The sequence below is a fragment of the Trypanosoma melophagium genome (genome assembly GCF_022059095.1).
Source record: "Trypanosoma melophagium isolate St. Kilda chromosome Unknown ctg22segment0, whole genome shotgun sequence".
In the NCBI taxonomy this organism is placed as follows: Eukaryota; Euglenozoa; class Kinetoplastea; order Trypanosomatida; family Trypanosomatidae; genus Trypanosoma; species Trypanosoma melophagium.
In genome coordinates, this window is record NW_027125152.1 from 609,985 (window position 1) to 626,839 (window position 16,855).

The 16,855-nt window shown below is 42.0% G+C and overlaps 6 protein-coding genes across 7 annotated transcripts; all 6 read right to left on the minus strand.

Moving 5' to 3' along the window:
- Positions 1-294: 294 nt before the first annotated feature.
- On the minus strand, positions 295-2,478 carry LSM04_000524 (uncharacterized protein; the record flags this gene model as incomplete). Of its 2 annotated transcripts, XM_067334746.1 has the most annotated exons (2): positions 1,400-1,446; positions 1,485-2,478. In XM_067334746.1, the coding sequence occupies 2 exons, from the start codon at positions 2,476-2,478 to the stop codon at positions 1,400-1,402; spliced, it is 1,041 nt and encodes a 346-aa protein (XP_067191581.1). The 2 variants fall into 2 exon arrangements, with proteins under 2 accessions (XP_067191582.1, XP_067191581.1); XM_067334747.1 differs by having other exon boundaries at positions 295-2,478.
- A 428-nt stretch (positions 2,479-2,906) lies between these two features.
- On the minus strand, positions 2,907-4,268 carry LSM04_003963 (uncharacterized protein; the record flags this gene model as incomplete). The annotated part of the gene is made up of 1 exon (XM_067334748.1): positions 2,907-4,268. One exon carries the CDS (start codon positions 4,266-4,268, stop codon positions 2,907-2,909), a length of 1,362 nt encoding a protein of 453 aa, XP_067191702.1.
- Positions 4,269-4,719: 451 nt separating this feature from the next.
- On the minus strand, positions 4,720-6,975 carry LSM04_006904 (GPI mannosyltransferase; the record flags this gene model as incomplete). Its single annotated transcript, XM_067334749.1, has 1 exon — positions 4,720-6,975. The coding sequence occupies one exon, from the start codon at positions 6,973-6,975 to the stop codon at positions 4,720-4,722; it is 2,256 nt and encodes a 751-aa protein (XP_067191781.1).
- A 934-nt stretch (positions 6,976-7,909) lies between these two features.
- LSM04_008375 (uncharacterized protein) lies at positions 7,910-10,564 on the minus strand (the record flags this gene model as incomplete). The annotated part of the gene is made up of 1 exon (XM_067334750.1): positions 7,910-10,564. The coding sequence occupies one exon, from the start codon at positions 10,562-10,564 to the stop codon at positions 7,910-7,912; it is 2,655 nt and encodes an 884-aa protein (XP_067191826.1).
- Positions 10,565-11,082: 518 nt separating this feature from the next.
- LSM04_008615 (uncharacterized protein) lies at positions 11,083-12,378 on the minus strand (the record flags this gene model as incomplete). The annotated part of the gene is made up of 1 exon (XM_067334751.1): positions 11,083-12,378. The coding sequence occupies one exon, from the start codon at positions 12,376-12,378 to the stop codon at positions 11,083-11,085; it is 1,296 nt and encodes a 431-aa protein (XP_067191828.1).
- Positions 12,379-12,801: 423 nt separating this feature from the next.
- On the minus strand, positions 12,802-16,464 carry LSM04_000958 (uncharacterized protein; the record flags this gene model as incomplete). The annotated part of the gene is made up of 1 exon (XM_067334752.1): positions 12,802-16,464. The coding sequence occupies one exon, from the start codon at positions 16,462-16,464 to the stop codon at positions 12,802-12,804; it is 3,663 nt and encodes a 1,220-aa protein (XP_067191592.1).
- Between the last annotated feature and the right edge of the window lie 391 nt (positions 16,465-16,855).

The window sequence follows — 16,855 nt, forward strand, 5'->3', positions numbered from 1 at the left end:
TTTTGCTCGCAATAATAATAAATGTACGTTCACTTTTTTTTCCCTTGTTTTCCTATTTGGTTATTATCGAAACACGCAGTTGGAAAGAATAAGAAGAAAAACAAAAAAGAGATCATCGTACAAAGTAAAGGGATATATATAATTATTTATTTGGTCTCAAAGCAATAAAAGAAAAAAAAAAACGGATACACAAAATTAAGAAAATCAAACACAACAAAAAGAGAAAATGCAAATATCAATCCCTGCCAATAATAATGTATTCTTCTTTTACTCCTTATTATTTATTTGCTCCTTTTAATAGTCCAGAAGTGTTCTAGCCGTAAACTCCCGGCCGTTCAGTGCAATCATTCCTGCCAGTTGCAGTTCCTTTAATGCCCGCACAAGTGCCTCATCCGTGAGTTGACACACACGCTGCAGTACTGCGAATGGAACAAACTTCCGCCGCACAGTTGAATGCGATAACGCGTGGACTGTCAATACATGTAAGATACGAGCGGAATGGGGAAGTGATGGACTAAAGAAGTTATTCCCTGTTGTGCGAATAGCACTATCCATCCCCACATCTTCAACTTTATTATTATTATTATTATTATTATTATTATTATTATTATTATTATTATTATGAACGGCAGTTTTTAATTCTTCCAAAGAGTCGTGTGGTGGTAATGCCGCCAATAACGCCGCCCGCATCAATTCCCCGATAATTGGCATTCGTGCAGCCGGTGCTATCATAACAGCAGGCAACACCGCCACAGTTCTCTCATTTTCTTTTTCTTTCTCTTGTTGATAAGACGCATCTTGTACTATACAACTGGGTGTATACACCGGCACACACAACCGCAATGCCTCCTCCACTATCATCGCCTCATCATCTATGCCCTTCTTCATTCTTTTTGTTTCTGTTGTTTTTCCTCTTGTACGCCTCTCCCACAATTGCTGTAGTGTTAACATAAATGATGGGACTCGCTGCAGTCGTGTGGATCGTTTATACACAAGATCTTCATATAACACCGCAAATGCCACCGCCTCGTTAAGGGCATGACCATCCGCCCATTGACCCGCCGCCACTAATAATGTATTAAGTAGATCCACAGTGTCTGTCAGTCGTGTAATTCCATCATCACTCTCACTTTCCATTTCCATCTCTGTTGTTGTTCTTGTTGTTTTTGTTTTTGTTGATATTGCGATTGTGGAAGTATTATTATAGCGGGAAGATGATAATGTGAATGGGCAGAGAAGTGTGTGAAATCCCGCAACAACATCGCCGAGTTGATGCCGGGCGGCCCATAATGTCTGCAGTTGTCGCAGTGCAGTTGGGTGTAAAATAATTGGAAATCGACGCAGGGATTCCCGCAAGAAACAACAAAGCGGTAAATTATCACGACGAATAAAGAATAAATTAGATGACCGTCGACGAATATCTTCTCCCACTCCACTTTCGCTTTCCTTTTCGTTTTCCCTTTCTTCTCCATTTCCACCAGTACTATTACTATTACTATTACCACTATTACCATCTATACCATTCACAGTCATGGTGGGTGCTGCCCCCATCCACGCCTCCAATCGCCGCAGAAACGCCGACTGCTCCGCATCTTCCATCTGCACAGTTGAGCCGCGAAAGAGCCGCACGCAATAATCCCGCACTAGTGAAGCTTTGAGAGATTCCTCCAGTAATGTACCGCCGTAGACAAGATCATCTGGTAATAATAATACAGAAAAACGCAGACGTGTGTGGTGTGTGTGTGCTTCTCTGGCGCGGCAGAGAGCGGCGGTGGCGGAGATATCATGTAGTAATAGTAATAACGGATCGCGTGAGCGGCGGGATCGTTCAGCCCCACTGCGGGCACTATTGGCATCTGCGCAGCAGCGAATAATAAAAAGGACACGTTGTGTATTTGCCCTCTTTGTCATTGTATTATTATTAGTATTAGTAGTATGAATAGTGTTAGTTGTTCCCTCTTCATAACGAATACGTTTGGGATTTATATTGCCATGACTGTGCTCTAATAACACACTTTGTGTTTCCTCTCCATACACCACATCACACCACGCCTGGACAGACTCCATACATTTCATACGGATAATATTCCCACTATTATGTCTGCTAGTGTTACTACTATTATGATGACTGTTATTACTACTACTATGCCCCTTATGCGGTATATCATCCTCCACGGCACTACTACTCTCTGGCATGAAATTCACCACAAACACACGAAACTCATACCGCTCAAAAGTCTGCACAAGCGCCGATCGTTCCCCTGATGAGGAAAGTGAAACAAGTGAGGCATCCGCCGCAATGGCCAACGGTGTATAATTATAAAAACTTATTAATACATTAGGTATTTGTAGTGATGGCGGTATTTCCTCCCACGCCTCACCGCGGAGAAATGAAATTAGTGTATGGAGTCCATCCGGCATTAACATAGATGATACACGCGCCGCCGCCCAATCGAGAAGCGCAAGGGCATCACTCATTCGCCAAATAAGAAAACAGTCTTTCTGACATGCTGGTATAATAATAATAATAATAATAATAATAATAATAATAATAATAATAATAATAATAATAATACACAAATAATAGAAGCACATAAGAAAGAAAGGGAAGAATGTGGAGATTGAGTAGTAAAAAGATGGAGAGGTCATTCATTCACAGAAAGAAGAATGCGAAGTATAAGAAGAAAAGAAAATAAAAAAGGAAAAAGATCTTTCTCTCTCTCCATCCTAAGGGAGAAAAAACAAAACGAAACAAAAAAAAAACGCACCGTTTCCTGTTATGATTGGAAAGAAATAATAAAAATAAAATAAAATAAAAAATGGGAGCTGGTAAACACCTGCGGGGTTGAAAAAAAAAGTTTCTTTTTTTGTATTTATTATTTACATCATTCATTTCATATATCACTTTAAAGTGGATGACAGAATCGAGAACAGCGGAGTACACCGTTAACATTAACGTCTGTGCACTCACGATGCATGTGATTACCGCAGCAACACATCATGAGTTCATCCCCAACTTCTGACAGTTCACACACAATACACAAATGTGAATCCAAATCATTATTTCTACTATTCGTATTCGTGTGCAAACGAGCAGAGTTTGACATCTTCATCGTGTTAAGAGTGGGAAATAACACCTCCTTCACTTCTCCAAAGAGTTGGATATATGAATCCTGCGCTGCTGTCTCCTCTTCACGACGACGTTCGGCTTCATTTTTACTACTCTTCTCTTTTTCTTTTTCTGAGGGGTTCTCCATCTGCAGAACTGACAAAATACGCGAGAGACGCGCCTGTTCTCGTGCATGTTGGCGGTTATAATACTTATCATCATCGTAATCCTCATCCTCTTCTTCATCTCCCTCTTCCTCTTCCTCATTATCATCACTATCACTATTATTATTATTATTATTATTATTATTATTATTATTATTATTATTATTATTATTATTATTATTATTACGATTGGGATTATAGTGGGAATGCCCATCACTCGTCTCTGCTGCGACTAACGACTGTGCGGGCCGCAAACACGGTGGTTGTGGAAGAGGCGGCACATCGGCCAACACGGTACTATCATCAGACGCCGATGGTAATAATAATAGTAATTGAAGCACACGTTTATTGTGGAGTGTTCGTAATAATGCATTATATAGTGGAGATGTGTATGGTGTGTTATGGATTATATCTACACCGCGAGTCCTATCCACAAGCCAATTCATACAGGCAGCATCAAGTGAATGACGTATACACCATACCACACGCCATGGTTCTTCTCTTGGTTTTTCTTCTATGGATTTGTTTTGTTTCTCATCTCCTGCACTACGTACATCTAATAAGAGTTCCGATAATACTGTATCTGGCAGTAATAATACACGTTGTTGTTTTTGTTTTTCTTTTCTGTTCTCTCTCTGCAGTTGATGGAGTCGCTCTCCATAGCGAACAGCCAATACCAACAGGAACTCCACCAGTCGAAATGGTGTATTATCCCCGCTGAGATTAGACTTATCCCTAATATCCATCACGTGAAAACTATTCACACCATCACTACAGTCTGTATTGTAGCCCCGTATAGGATGATCTACACTATTCACATTGGATCTAGACATTTCAAACAATATTGGGGCAATAGTTTCTGTTCTATTTGCCTCGTGATGAAGTATGTGTAAAATGCCCAGCAGTCGTACCGCTCGTGTCACTTCTAATCGTCGTCGGTACCATCGTTGAATTGTAACAGCTGCTATAATTCGAACAGCCGATCGGGGTACCATTATTAATGTTTGTATTAATGTACAAAGACCTCTTTCTTTCTTTTTTCCTTTTCTCTTTCTCTAGTTATATATTTGTTTACGCTTTGTGTCTTGAATACAGAAACACCTCTACCGTACTCTATACTTCATTCACTCGTACTTTTGCCTAGGTAAAAAAAAAAAGAAGCAAAGAGAAAAAAAAAAGATGGTGTAAAATAAAACCGAAAGTCTTATTACATGTACGTCAAGCTGCAAAAAAAGGAAAAAAAGAGAATTTTTAAAATGTATCCATTCTTTGTTGTTTTTCTTTTTTTGTGTGTGTATGTGTTTCAACCTTCTTTCGTTTTCTTTTTTTTGTCCTGGTTGTTCTTCTTCCTTCACTACACCTCATTTTACTTCCCAACTTTTACATATATATATATATATATATATATATATATATATATATACATAAACTCTTCATTCCGATAATTTACCGGTCTCTGGTGGCCGCTGGAAGTGGGTGTTTGCTAAGAAGCTCCACCTCCCTCCACACCGCACACCGCTCCGTTATCCCGAATGGATAATACAACACACGGCACCACATTGGCGTGCGATCCACATCTAATAATAAAAATAACCGCGAAGAAGAAGAAGATAATGAAGAGAGTTTATGCACAAATACATCTGTTGGGTAATCCCGCACTTCCTGTGGGTTTGATGGACTGTGGCTGTCCAGCACGGCATCACACTCAGTCGCCACATCCGCCACGTACTGCGCCGCAATTTCAATATTTCGATCATTGACTTCCGCAGAGCCGCAGCGGCATGTGGCGGTGTTATCGTTTCGTTTAAATGGCAGCGGCAGTGCGCCACTGAAACTGGTGGTTTTAATAAACGCCACACGTGCGTATCGCTGATCAAGAAAGAAGGAAGAGGGAAAGCGATACCACTCACGGCCTATACAAAGCGTATAGAGCTCAGATGTATTTATTGGGTTGTTGTTGTTATTACTACTATGTGTATTATTATTATTATTATTATTATTATTATTATTATTGGGCATCGTATGTGGTTTCAACTGTTGTGCCGCCGCATCCTGGAGCATAGAATAGCTATCATATAGTATGCGTTGTGGTCCTGAATAGAAATGATACACCGCCATACCGCGAGAAAAGGAAACTACACCGAATAGTAATAGTAATATCCATCCTGCAGCAGGAAGAAACCGTGCGCAACGTGAGGATGATAAATAATATCTAGAACGTGACGACTTTGTTTTATCCCAATTGCTTCGATTAGATGTCGTACTATTATTACTACTATTACTATTGGTATTAGTAGTATGTGTTGCTTCAACTGCTGTAGTCGAGTCATTGCCATTAGAGAAGAAGAGTTGTGTGATAGAGAGTGCTGCGGCGAGTACGAGAAACGGATAAACTGGCGCCATAAAACGTTCCTCCTTGTGTGGTACTGTTAACCAAAAGGTAAACCATAGAAAGAATGGTGAGATGTAAAGTAACATGCGATATCTCGATACGGGTTTATTCTGCACTTGTTCTCTTTGTGTAGATTCGTCCGCATTTGGTACGGATAATATCGACACCAGAGATGGAATACGTAATTTTATTGGCGATGCCAGAGATCGTTTTCGTCTCCGTAGTGAAGCCACAGGCTCCTCATGATTATTCTCTCCCATATTATTATTATTATTATTACCACTAATGGATCCCATTCCTCTTGTTGTATTTGTACTAGCTATGGTGTTTGCTGTTTTTCTTCTCGCGGCTGTTATCCCAACAGTGTGTGATTGTATAGCAGATCTCAATAGTATCACTGCTGGTGCAATAACACCTGCAATAAACATCATGTGTGCATTTAACAGTAAATTCTTCACAAAGTAATACCACGGCTCAATTCCATACAACTCCGGCCCACGTGCATCGCCACTGAGAAGATTATACCGCACGAGATTCCACGCACTCCACGTTGGACGGCAATAATACCACACATCCACCGCCGCCGCTGGTATAATTAACAGAAGCGAAATAAGAAGTGAAAGAATAGACAATATGGGAAAACGACAAAGTAGATCGAATGCCATTGGTAATGCTGCCAGACCGGCGAAGGGCCAACCAAGAATACAGGAAAATACAACAAAAAAGACGGTTCCAAATACAGTTGTGTGATAACGGCGTCCATTTACATTCACCTTTTTATTATTCACCTTAATATTACTATTACCCGCCGCATGTGTACATCTTTCTGTACGCAGCCAACAGCCAAGGGCTATAAAGTAATTAATCATCACAAAACTGGTCGGCAATGCACTGACGGCGGCATGGGGAATCGGATAATTCAATAGTAATAATAACAGTGCAGTTAAAGCTGTTCTACCAGAGAATGTATGCCACACACTATAGACAAAGAACAGTTCACCCAGACACGCCAGTCGACCGTGAAAGATACGAATAAAAAAGTACACATCCACACTACGTAGACTTGGCATAGACTTCACAAGAAGTGCCGGTGCTGCGTAGATCCATGCAAAGATCCAAGAACGTAATGCATAGATTGGACAATTCTCCCATGTTTGCAATCCAGTACCATAGAGTAACTGGTGAATTGGCTCGATGAAGTTATACGTTTCATCACAGTCCGCAACAGGGAGAAATGCGGCGGCAAAGTAATGTAGAAATGCCAGTAATAAAAAAGCCGCCATCATCTGCAGCGCCCCAGCAAGCCACATCTCGTAAGTACTAATCAATAGAGTTATAATAATAATAATAATAATAATAATAATAATAATAATAATAATAATAATAGCACAATATAGTACTGGTAATGGAAAAACGCCAGTGGTAGTGTTAGTACAAGGCACACACACAGCGACAGTGAAGAGATTTTCTATATGTAATAACAGAATAAAATAAAAACCTTTACATAGGCAAGATAATAATAACATTAGAAGGGAAAAAAAACAGAGAGAGAAAGAGAGAGACAAATAGGTAAAGTAAACACTGGTGGTATTAATATTTACCACATATCATTCCAACACAGAGAGAGAGAGAGAGAATGTGAGTACAAACACAAAAAAAAGAAAAAGAGAAAAGAGATGTAAATAACGTGAGGAACGATCAAAAAGAATTTTCTCACGCATTTTGAAAAGCTTCTTCTTCATCCACTTCACTTCGATACCGTTCTTTCCTCTTTTTTTTTCTTGGTATTCTGGCATTCCTTACTTAATCAATTCTCTCTTCGTTCTTCATATCAAAAAAAAGAAAAGATGTTTTCGCACACTTTAAAGAAATTCAATTATTCTGTCAAGCAATAAAGCAGGACGCGGATAAAACAAACAAAAAAGAAAGAAAAAGAAAAAAGAAAATAAGATAGGTAGGCACTGAAATAAAAAAAAGATGATCATATGGGAGCAACGAATAAAAATCCACCTCACACAAGCCATACTCGAACGAAAAAAAAGATAAAGAAAAGAAATTATCAAAAAAAGAAAAATAAACAAAAATAATGGTAAAAAAGAAATTAAATAGCACATAATCCTTTGCAAATTTTCCATGTGATTCTACTATATATATATATATATATATATATATATATATATATATATATATAATAAATAAATAAACAAAAACAAATTGCATGTACGAAAAAGACAGACACACCATTTAACAAGATTGAAGTGTTTCAGAAGCGGGACTCTTCGTTGTTTCCTCCACTTCATTCCCCACCACCGGTGTTTTTCGACGTCTGTCAATTCGTTCCTGTCGTGTGTGCTGCAGTGCACAGCAGCCGTGTACACTGTGCCAGTGATTTGTGTTGTTCCACCGCAGTGGGGCCTTTAACTCATTCACAAGCCAATCACGTCCATACACACCGCCATGCCGGCGTAATGTCCTGCGAGGGACGGGAAATGGCGTCATGAACTCCGATTGAAACGCATACACGTTCGTTTGTGTTTCTATTTCGTCTTTTTCGTTTTCATCTTTTCTTTCTTCTTCGCTCCTTTGCTCAACGCTGAGAAAACGATCCCATTCCTTCTGTTCTATTTGCAATAACACCTCCAGCAATGGGGCATCAGCGGCACTTACACCCAATCGATGTAATGATATGCCTTTTGCCATACACGCCCTTAAGAAACTTGTCCGCTGGGCCACAGCATCCGCCTGATTGACATCTGCCACTGCGAGTCCCACTCGCGGAGAGTTGCCAGCACTTCGAAGAAACTTCTGTACGCGTGCAAGCACACCAACAGCATCAAAGTCTGCAAGAGAGAAAATACATGGATCTAAAATTCTACTTGAAGGTCGTAGTGAGGCGGAGGCTACAAGACGTGTAAGCATTTCCAATACGTGCGAAGGGAAACTTTCTAGCGAATTACCACAGTTAGTCCAAAATGATTTTCCTCCTGTAGCTACTGCTGGTACTATGGATGAGGTTAATGACGGGTCTTGCATAACAGGATAGGAAACTAATTGTTGTTGTTGTTGTTGTTGTTGTTGTTGTAACTGTTCTTTCTGATAATTCCTTTGTGTCTGTCGCCTAACTATTTTGATGTCATTCATCATCTCAATAGTAGTAGTTCGATCATACATTATAATTTTACCACCATCCTCATTATTATTCCTGTCGTAACCAGCTTCTTCTTCCTCAACCTTTACCTGCTCTACTTTTTTTTCTAGCTCCGCGTCATTCTCATTATTATTACTATTATTATTATTATTATTATTATTATTATTATTATTATTATTATTATTATTATTATTATTATTATTATTATTATTACTAATACTACTACTACTACTATTATCATTACTCTCGGTGGCAATATCACTTTTCTCAGGTTTTTCACCACTGAAAAAAACACTGCATATAGGCGTACTTTTCTCTTTACTACGCTGATTACTAACATCAACTCCTTTAAGGGATCGCATCCGCTGCGGTAGCTTCATCACAGAGCGACGGGCATCCTCATTCAAATAATTCTGCTGGAGGATAAGCGTAGAGATACGCCGTGGGAGTGGTGAGGGCATTGTCGTTAGTTGATTTCTCACCACGCGGAGTTCCTCCAAATCGGGAAAGAGTATGCCGATATTGTCTAGATGTAGAAGATGATTAAAGGAGAGATTTAATGTACGCAGTCGACGTAGCGGCGGTGCTGCTTCTGCTGGTGATGTTGATGCACTATGATTAGTTTCTGTATCATCGTCATCATCCGTATTTCTATCAAGAGATCCAGTACTAGCGTTATTCGTAGCACTATTCATCGTCATTGTTGTTGTTGGGGCAGTAGTGATAGTAGTAGGGAGAATATCTCGAATACGATTAAAACTCACGTCCAGTACCTCCAAAGTCCCATTCTGCTGTAGAACAGAGGAGGCACTAAAGAGTGGGGCGAGATCCTCCAGCTGATTACGTGAGGCGAGTAACACCCGCAGTGATGGCATTGACTCCACACCGGCGAGTGTAGTGATTTTATTTCGTGTAATGTCAAGCATCACAACACGTGAAAAGGCCGCAAGGGAGAGTGGCTGCGCTGCAGGAAGTGTTGTGGCTGCAGGAACTTCAATCGATCTTATGTTATTACATGAGAGTCGCAGTATGCGTACACGCCAGCGTACTTCATTACCACTACCGTGTTGCGTTCGTGTGAGTGGGTGATGTAAACACGGTAATGTGTTCAATTGTCGATCAGCGCAGTCAAGCAGATCCGAACGGCCTGTTAGCAACATGTGTACACAGGAACCACCACAACCACTATTACTATTATTATTATTATTATTGCTGCCGTTCTTGTTATGAGATGTATGAATGATGTGATTTGCATCTGTTGTTGTTGCTGTTGTTGTTTTGATAGATCGAGCAGCTTCATTACCGTCGCGGTGTTTGGCTCTCACACCTTGCTCTCTTATTGTGGGATTGCGATACGATTGGGTCTTATTATTATTATTCTCCAAAGCAACACGACTGCGCATCTTATTTGTGTTCATTGTGGTTGTGTTTGTTATCGTTGTGCTTGTGCATGCTCCTGGGGATGTTTTTCTCGCGGTATCTTCTGTTGTGGAGACTTCACTCCAACTCTTTGCACGTGTGAATTTCATCGGCTCTTCCGCAGACCTCGTTACCGACTCCGTTGTTGTGAGTGTACGTTTGAATTTATTACTTCTGTTTGTGGCGGGGACATTTGTAATAAAAACAACAGAAGAAGAAGATACCGCCGGTTGTGGGGAATATCGACGTTGTTCTCTCTGTTGTTGTCGTTGTAGACTCACTTGTGTGTAGTCGGCTGTGGGGACATCCACCGCCGCTATGGCAACTGGCATGATCACAGGAACTGAGAACTAAAGAGAAGATAGAAGAAAAGAAGAAAGAACAATATATATATATATATATATATATATATATATAACTAAGAAATGAAAAAGGAAAAAAAAGAAACAAAACAAAAAAAAAATAGAAGAAAAGGAGGACTAGTGTTGGATGTACCACCAGCTCCTCTTGAATTCCCCAGCTCTACCTTTATATGCTGTAACGTTTGGAGTAAGAGAAAAAACCAAAAGAAAGAAATAAAGAAGAATAAAGAGAAAAAAAAAGAAAAAAAAAGAAGAAAACAGAAGAAAACAGAAGAAAACAGGAGAAAGAAAAAAGGTGGAAACAACAAAAGAAAGCAGATGAATTAAAAAAAAAATTACCTTATCTTCTGCGCTCCAACCAACTCCTCCTACTATTCTTTATAACCTCTTCTCTTACTCTCACAAAGGCGGAGCAATGTAAAAGAAATAATAATAATAATAATAATAATAATAATAAGAAACAAAAAAGAAACGACTTCTCATGATTTCTATTCACGTTTCTCATTATATAGCAGAAAACTCATCCAAATAAGTGACACTGCCGTAATGAAAGCTTGAAAAGGAAGGGAAACCGCACAACCACGCAACGGCACTTCCTCATGTGTTTCATCATTGTAAGCACCCCTATTCAGCAGAGACGCAAGCGCAAATAATAGATGTAGGAGAATAGAAGCAATAAGAGATGCCAAAGCTATGGATGGTGTTTCTACCAGCAGTGTCCGTTTCGGTAAAAGTAATTGCGGTGGTAGTTCTTCTTCATTGTTAACAGAGGCTGACCCAGTAACCGCTTCTTCCTTCTCTGTTTCTTGTGTTGTTCTTTTGATTGTTTCTAATAATTCTTCTTCATTAGATTGTGTAAACTCGCTTCCCTTTCCCTCAACCACTTCTCTCTCTCTGCCTTCTTCCAACGACGGAATTGTTTCACTCTGTGTCCCATGCGGCACCTCTGTTTCCCTTTGAGGCGAATGTGTACTCTTACGTGTTTGCCGTACCGAATCCACATATTCCACCACACCGGTGGATTCCGTTGATTTCACGGCACTTATCATTTCCCCAACATCCGGTGAGGCGGGACGTAGCGGCATATAAAAAACATCATCTGAGGACTCTAGTACGATATCCTCTACGCAAGATGTTTGTTGGCGACAACAAAAGCAGCAGGATCGTATAAACATACGCCACGCCTCCTTTACAGGCACTTCTTGCAAGGCGGCAATTGCCTGTCCAGTCATGACAGCCCATGCGATTTGTGCAAATAACATGAGAAATGCCTGTAGTGTACTATGGAGCAGCAGCGGCAACTGTGGGCAAATGCGCATATTATACGCCGTTGTTCCCGCCGTATAAAATGTAAGCCGCCGTGTGGCATCCATTAATGTGCCTGCCCCACGTAATGCCGATAATGCACCAAAACCACATCCCGCTGCCACCGCCACAAATGCAAATCGAAGAGGACTCGCATTTAACAATTGCCCAAAGACACGTGCATATCCTTCCACTCGTAATAGTCCAGTGAAGAGATACACACGCAACGCCCCTGCGGCCGCCACGTGTACAATTACTACCACCGTCGCCAGAAATAAAGATGTGTTGGTGTATGATGGGAATAGAGAAAGCAGGATATTGTAGAACAGCCCCGTGATGAGAAAGGAAAGAAGAGAAGCACCAGCTCCAAATAGAGCCACCACCAACAGTTGTGGTTTATACACAGCAGAGGCCACACCACAAATCACTAGAGGGGCATACAATAACAAGAAGGAACCAATAATACCAGACAAGTACATGGCACCTGAATTGCTCTTCCCTACGTATTCGCTGTCTCTCCCCTCACTACACCGATTACGAGAGGGAAGAGAAGAAAAAAAAAAAAGAGAAGTAAAGGTAACGACAAAAACAAGCAAACAAAAAAAAAACAGATTGAAGGGAAAGAAAAAGGAGAAATACAGAAACTGATCCACAAAATTTCTATTGCACATACTATGTGACAAACCTCCCATCATCCTTTCTCATCTATTTGGCATTTCATACACGCATAAGCAAAGATTCACATAAATACACATGAATACCAATTTTTTTTTCCTCTCATGCCCTCCCTGCCCTTCTTTATTTCGCTCTCTCTCCCTCTCTCTCTCTCTCTCTCTCTCTCTAAATACATATATGCAGTAAATAATACGCTGCGATCAAAATTACACATCGATATTGACCTCTCAGTTTTCTTCTTCGTCTGTGGTAGAATCATCAAAACTTGAAAAACGCTTCACTGCGACCTGTTGCGCCTTTCGTTTCTCTGATTCACCGGATGAAGAACCTGTAGACGTCCCGACACCGTGACGTGGTATCTCTACTTCTTCCTCTGGAGAAGTATCTTCTGCCGTTACAAACATTTTTCGGGGTGTAGCGTATATTTCACCTCCCCCTGAGGTCCGCATTCTATTAGCATCTTTAACTTCTATTTCCCCTTTTTTTTCTTCTTTCTGTTGTTGTTGTTTCTCTTGTACCTGCATGTTTTTTTCTTTTTCAGATGGTACATTCGCATCACTTTCACTAGTGTCATCCCAGTCGTCATACCATGCAGTGGTCTTTTTCGCTTGTGGTGTTTCTTCTTTGGTTACATTGGTTACATCTGCATCTTTCACAGGCGTAGCATAAGACTCACTGTTGATACTCTTCTTCTTTGTCGCAAGTGGCGTTACAGCACTGATAGTTTCTTCAATTGTGGTATCATAGCTACCAGGACGTCGCCACATAGATGATATAACCCTACGCGGTGGTAATTTTTCTGCCGAAGCGGTGCTGCTAGAAGATTCTTGGGGTGGATTCATAATAGAAGCACGGTGTTCTACTGGAAGATTATCCTCATCAGTTTTAACATCCTCAACATGGGTTTCAATATCTATAGAACTATCATTTTTATTACTAATAGTTGTGCCTTCCGGCGTCCTCTCTGGTTCTCGGTTATCGGGTGTATTATTAGAATCGTTACTTCTCGTCCCTCCCCACGCTGTCGCCAAACGTCTACCGCTTCTTTCATCAGATGAGAGGGATTCTACATGACGGGATACCGATGTTCGTGCAGTGACTGGTGTGGTGTTTCTTGAGTCATGTTGCTCTTCTACCCTTCTCGAGTCTTCTAGTGACTGAGGAACTACATGTGCGTCAGGGGATTCGTTACGATCATCCATCAAGACCACTTCAGTGCTAGATGTCTGCGGTTGTGTGTTTGTTGTTGTGGTGGTGGTAGTGTTGGTGGTGGCTGTTTTTGTCGTACCAGCGTCACTAGCCCGTGCTCCTACGGCAGGTGTATTAGATGAACGTATTTCGTGATATTCAACAGAGGGTGTTATTCCACTTCCTCTTTGGAATTTTTCGGTTCTAATTTTAGTGTCTGATACTGGTGCTGTTGTTTTCGTTGTTGTTGTTGCTGTTGTGGGCTCCTTTTTAGTTGGTATTACAACTTTAGTAGGGAGGTGTTCCTCTTCTGCCTTCATGAGAGAAAAGTGCGTTGAGACAATAGGAGAAGCAAAATCCCGTACTTCTGTGCGAACCACTTTTAAATTCTCCTGAAGTTGTTGCAACATCTGACGTTGACGTCGCTGTTCACCTTCTACATCTCGTAGTTTTATTTGAACATCCTCATCACTTTGCTGCTGAATTGCAGTATCTTCTTGTACAGAACGGAGTTTAGATTCCAGTGTTGATACCGTCTTACGCAACATGTTCCAGTCATGCGTTAGTACATACTCTCGCCGTGTTTGCTCGATTCTATCATCCATCATCGCTAGAGACTTGCTTAAAGATTCCACCTTTGACTGGTAAATCTCTATCTCACGCGCTAATGTCTGCATAGTTTCACTTTGTGGTGTCTGACCTCTTACCAGGCGTTCCTTCAGTACTAATATTTTTTCCTCCACCAGTGATTCTACTGCCGCCGTACGCTCTCCCACAGTCGCCTCCAGTCGACGTATCTCACGCTGCAATTTCGTGTCCAGTCGACTGACACTCTGTTCCACCGCCGTTACACTCTGCACGCCTGTCTCTGAAAGTAATGCCTCCAACCGCGCCGCACGCTGCTCTTGCGATTCTCCCACTTGTTGTAAACGACTCGATAGTGTGGCGGTGTCCTTTGCGTGATCATCCACCACACCATGCAGCGCATGACAGTCTGCGGTAATACGCCCCAACTGTGACTCTATTTGACCCACACGGCGGTCCATGCGGTCCACATCCGTTTTCGCCGCGGCGCTATTTGTCTCGCAGCGCAGCGCCAACTCACTCACAGACTCCACCCGCTCTGCAATTGTCTGCGCGTTGTTATTGAGATCCCGACGTGTCTGTTCCAGTCGCTCGCCCACCGCACGCACGCCTCCTTCCACCACCTGCAGACGTTGCTGAAGAAGTAATAAAGTGTCATCTACATGTGCTGTGCTTACCGCCGCCCCTTCACGTGCCTCTTCCAGTGTTGTGAGTCGCTGCATCAACGGCGGCATGCGTCCCTCCACTGTTTCCACGGCAGCCCGCAGTCGATGGGTAAGTTGTTCGCAGCTGCTAATGCGATCGGAATATCCCTCCACCGCCCGCCGTGTTCGCTCCACCATCTGCTCATCCCGTTCACACACTTGTCGTAGGGAATCAACGCCACTCTCCGCACGAAGAGCCGCACGTCGTACAGCCTCAATCTCCGCACGGAGTTTCTCCGCCGTCGCAATAGATGCTAATTGACCCTCCAACTGTTGCAGTCGTGCATCACGATCCTGCACTGTGTCTTCCATACGTTGAGCACGTTCCACTGCACGCTGCGCCTGTGCGGCCGCCCGCTCCGCCACATCACGCGCCACATCCACATTCGCATTAGTGCGTCCTGCTGTATCATGTGCCGCATCGGCTTTTCGCTCCGCACGATCAACGCGAGAGGCCGTAACAGCACCAGTTGCCTCCACCGCCGCCACACGTTCTTGCAATGCCGCCGTCTGTAATCGCAATTCCGCACGACATGTGGCAGTACAATCATGTATCTTCGCATCCATCGCACTGACAATCTCTTCGTGTCGCCCAATCTGACGACCAAAGGCATCTATTGGTTCACGCAGTGTGCGCTCTAATGCAGCTCCACGCGTACGCCATGCCTCATCCACAAGTTCCCGAACCTGTGAGCCGAAATTTGTTATATCTGTCTTAAGTTGTTGCCGCAATGCTTCACGGTCACGCTGGTCATCACGACGCATATCAACATAACGTAAAAGTTCTACATCAAGGCGTTGCGAGAGTGACGCACGCTCCTTTTCGAGTTGCTGAGCGGACTCTACACGCACAATACCACACTCCGCAACAGCCGCTTCAATTCTTTCACGGAGCCCATCTAATTGCTCCTGAATCTGTTCCTGGTGATCAAACTGCGACCGATCTCGCACTTTACTACTACGAAGAACTTCATCTAATTGGCGTTGCATGACAGTACGTGCAGTTGCTTCTTCCTTAAGCCGCTGGTGTACGTTTGCCTCAATCTCGGAGATGGCACGACGCGACTGATGATCTGCTGCACGTAATTCCACCAAAACTTCTTCCTTCCAGCGTCGACCCAACGAGGTGAGTGTCTGTGAGCGGGAGTCCCGTTCAGCCATTAACTCACAACGAAGATTATTAATCTCCGACATTGCTACATGAAGTTGTCGTTGAAGCTCTTGCACGTGTTGACTACCCACTAGTCCATAATCTATATCATTCTTATCATACCGCTCAGCAGCTGGCCGGACAGACTCCCATGGAACTTCAGCCGCTAATGCCTGCCGCAGTGAGGCGGCTTTTCTCCTACCAGAGAGAGCGTCCTCTGCGACATGAAGTAACTTTGCTGCCTCACGGGAAAAATTCGACATATTTTTCTATTCTTTTTGTTGTTTTTATTGTTTATTCTCTCTATTTGTATATAAATAAATAAATAAATAAATGCCACTATGTTTATATATGTATGTGTGAATGTGCGTGTACGGATAAACCTGTCTCTTGGGATCTGTCGTTTCCCCACTGCCCGCTAAGCGATTACAAAAGAACACGAAAAACAGGAAAAAAACCGATAAAAAAAGATGGAAGAAATAGGAGGCATGAAAAACTAAACAAATAAATAAATAAATAAATAAATAAATAATCATATAGAGTAAGAATATAAACCGAATTTGCAATCTCTCAAACGATGAAAAAACCAGAAAAGCTCTCTGACAAAACAGACAATAATACGATAAATCTCACGGACTAGAAAATTACAGAAGA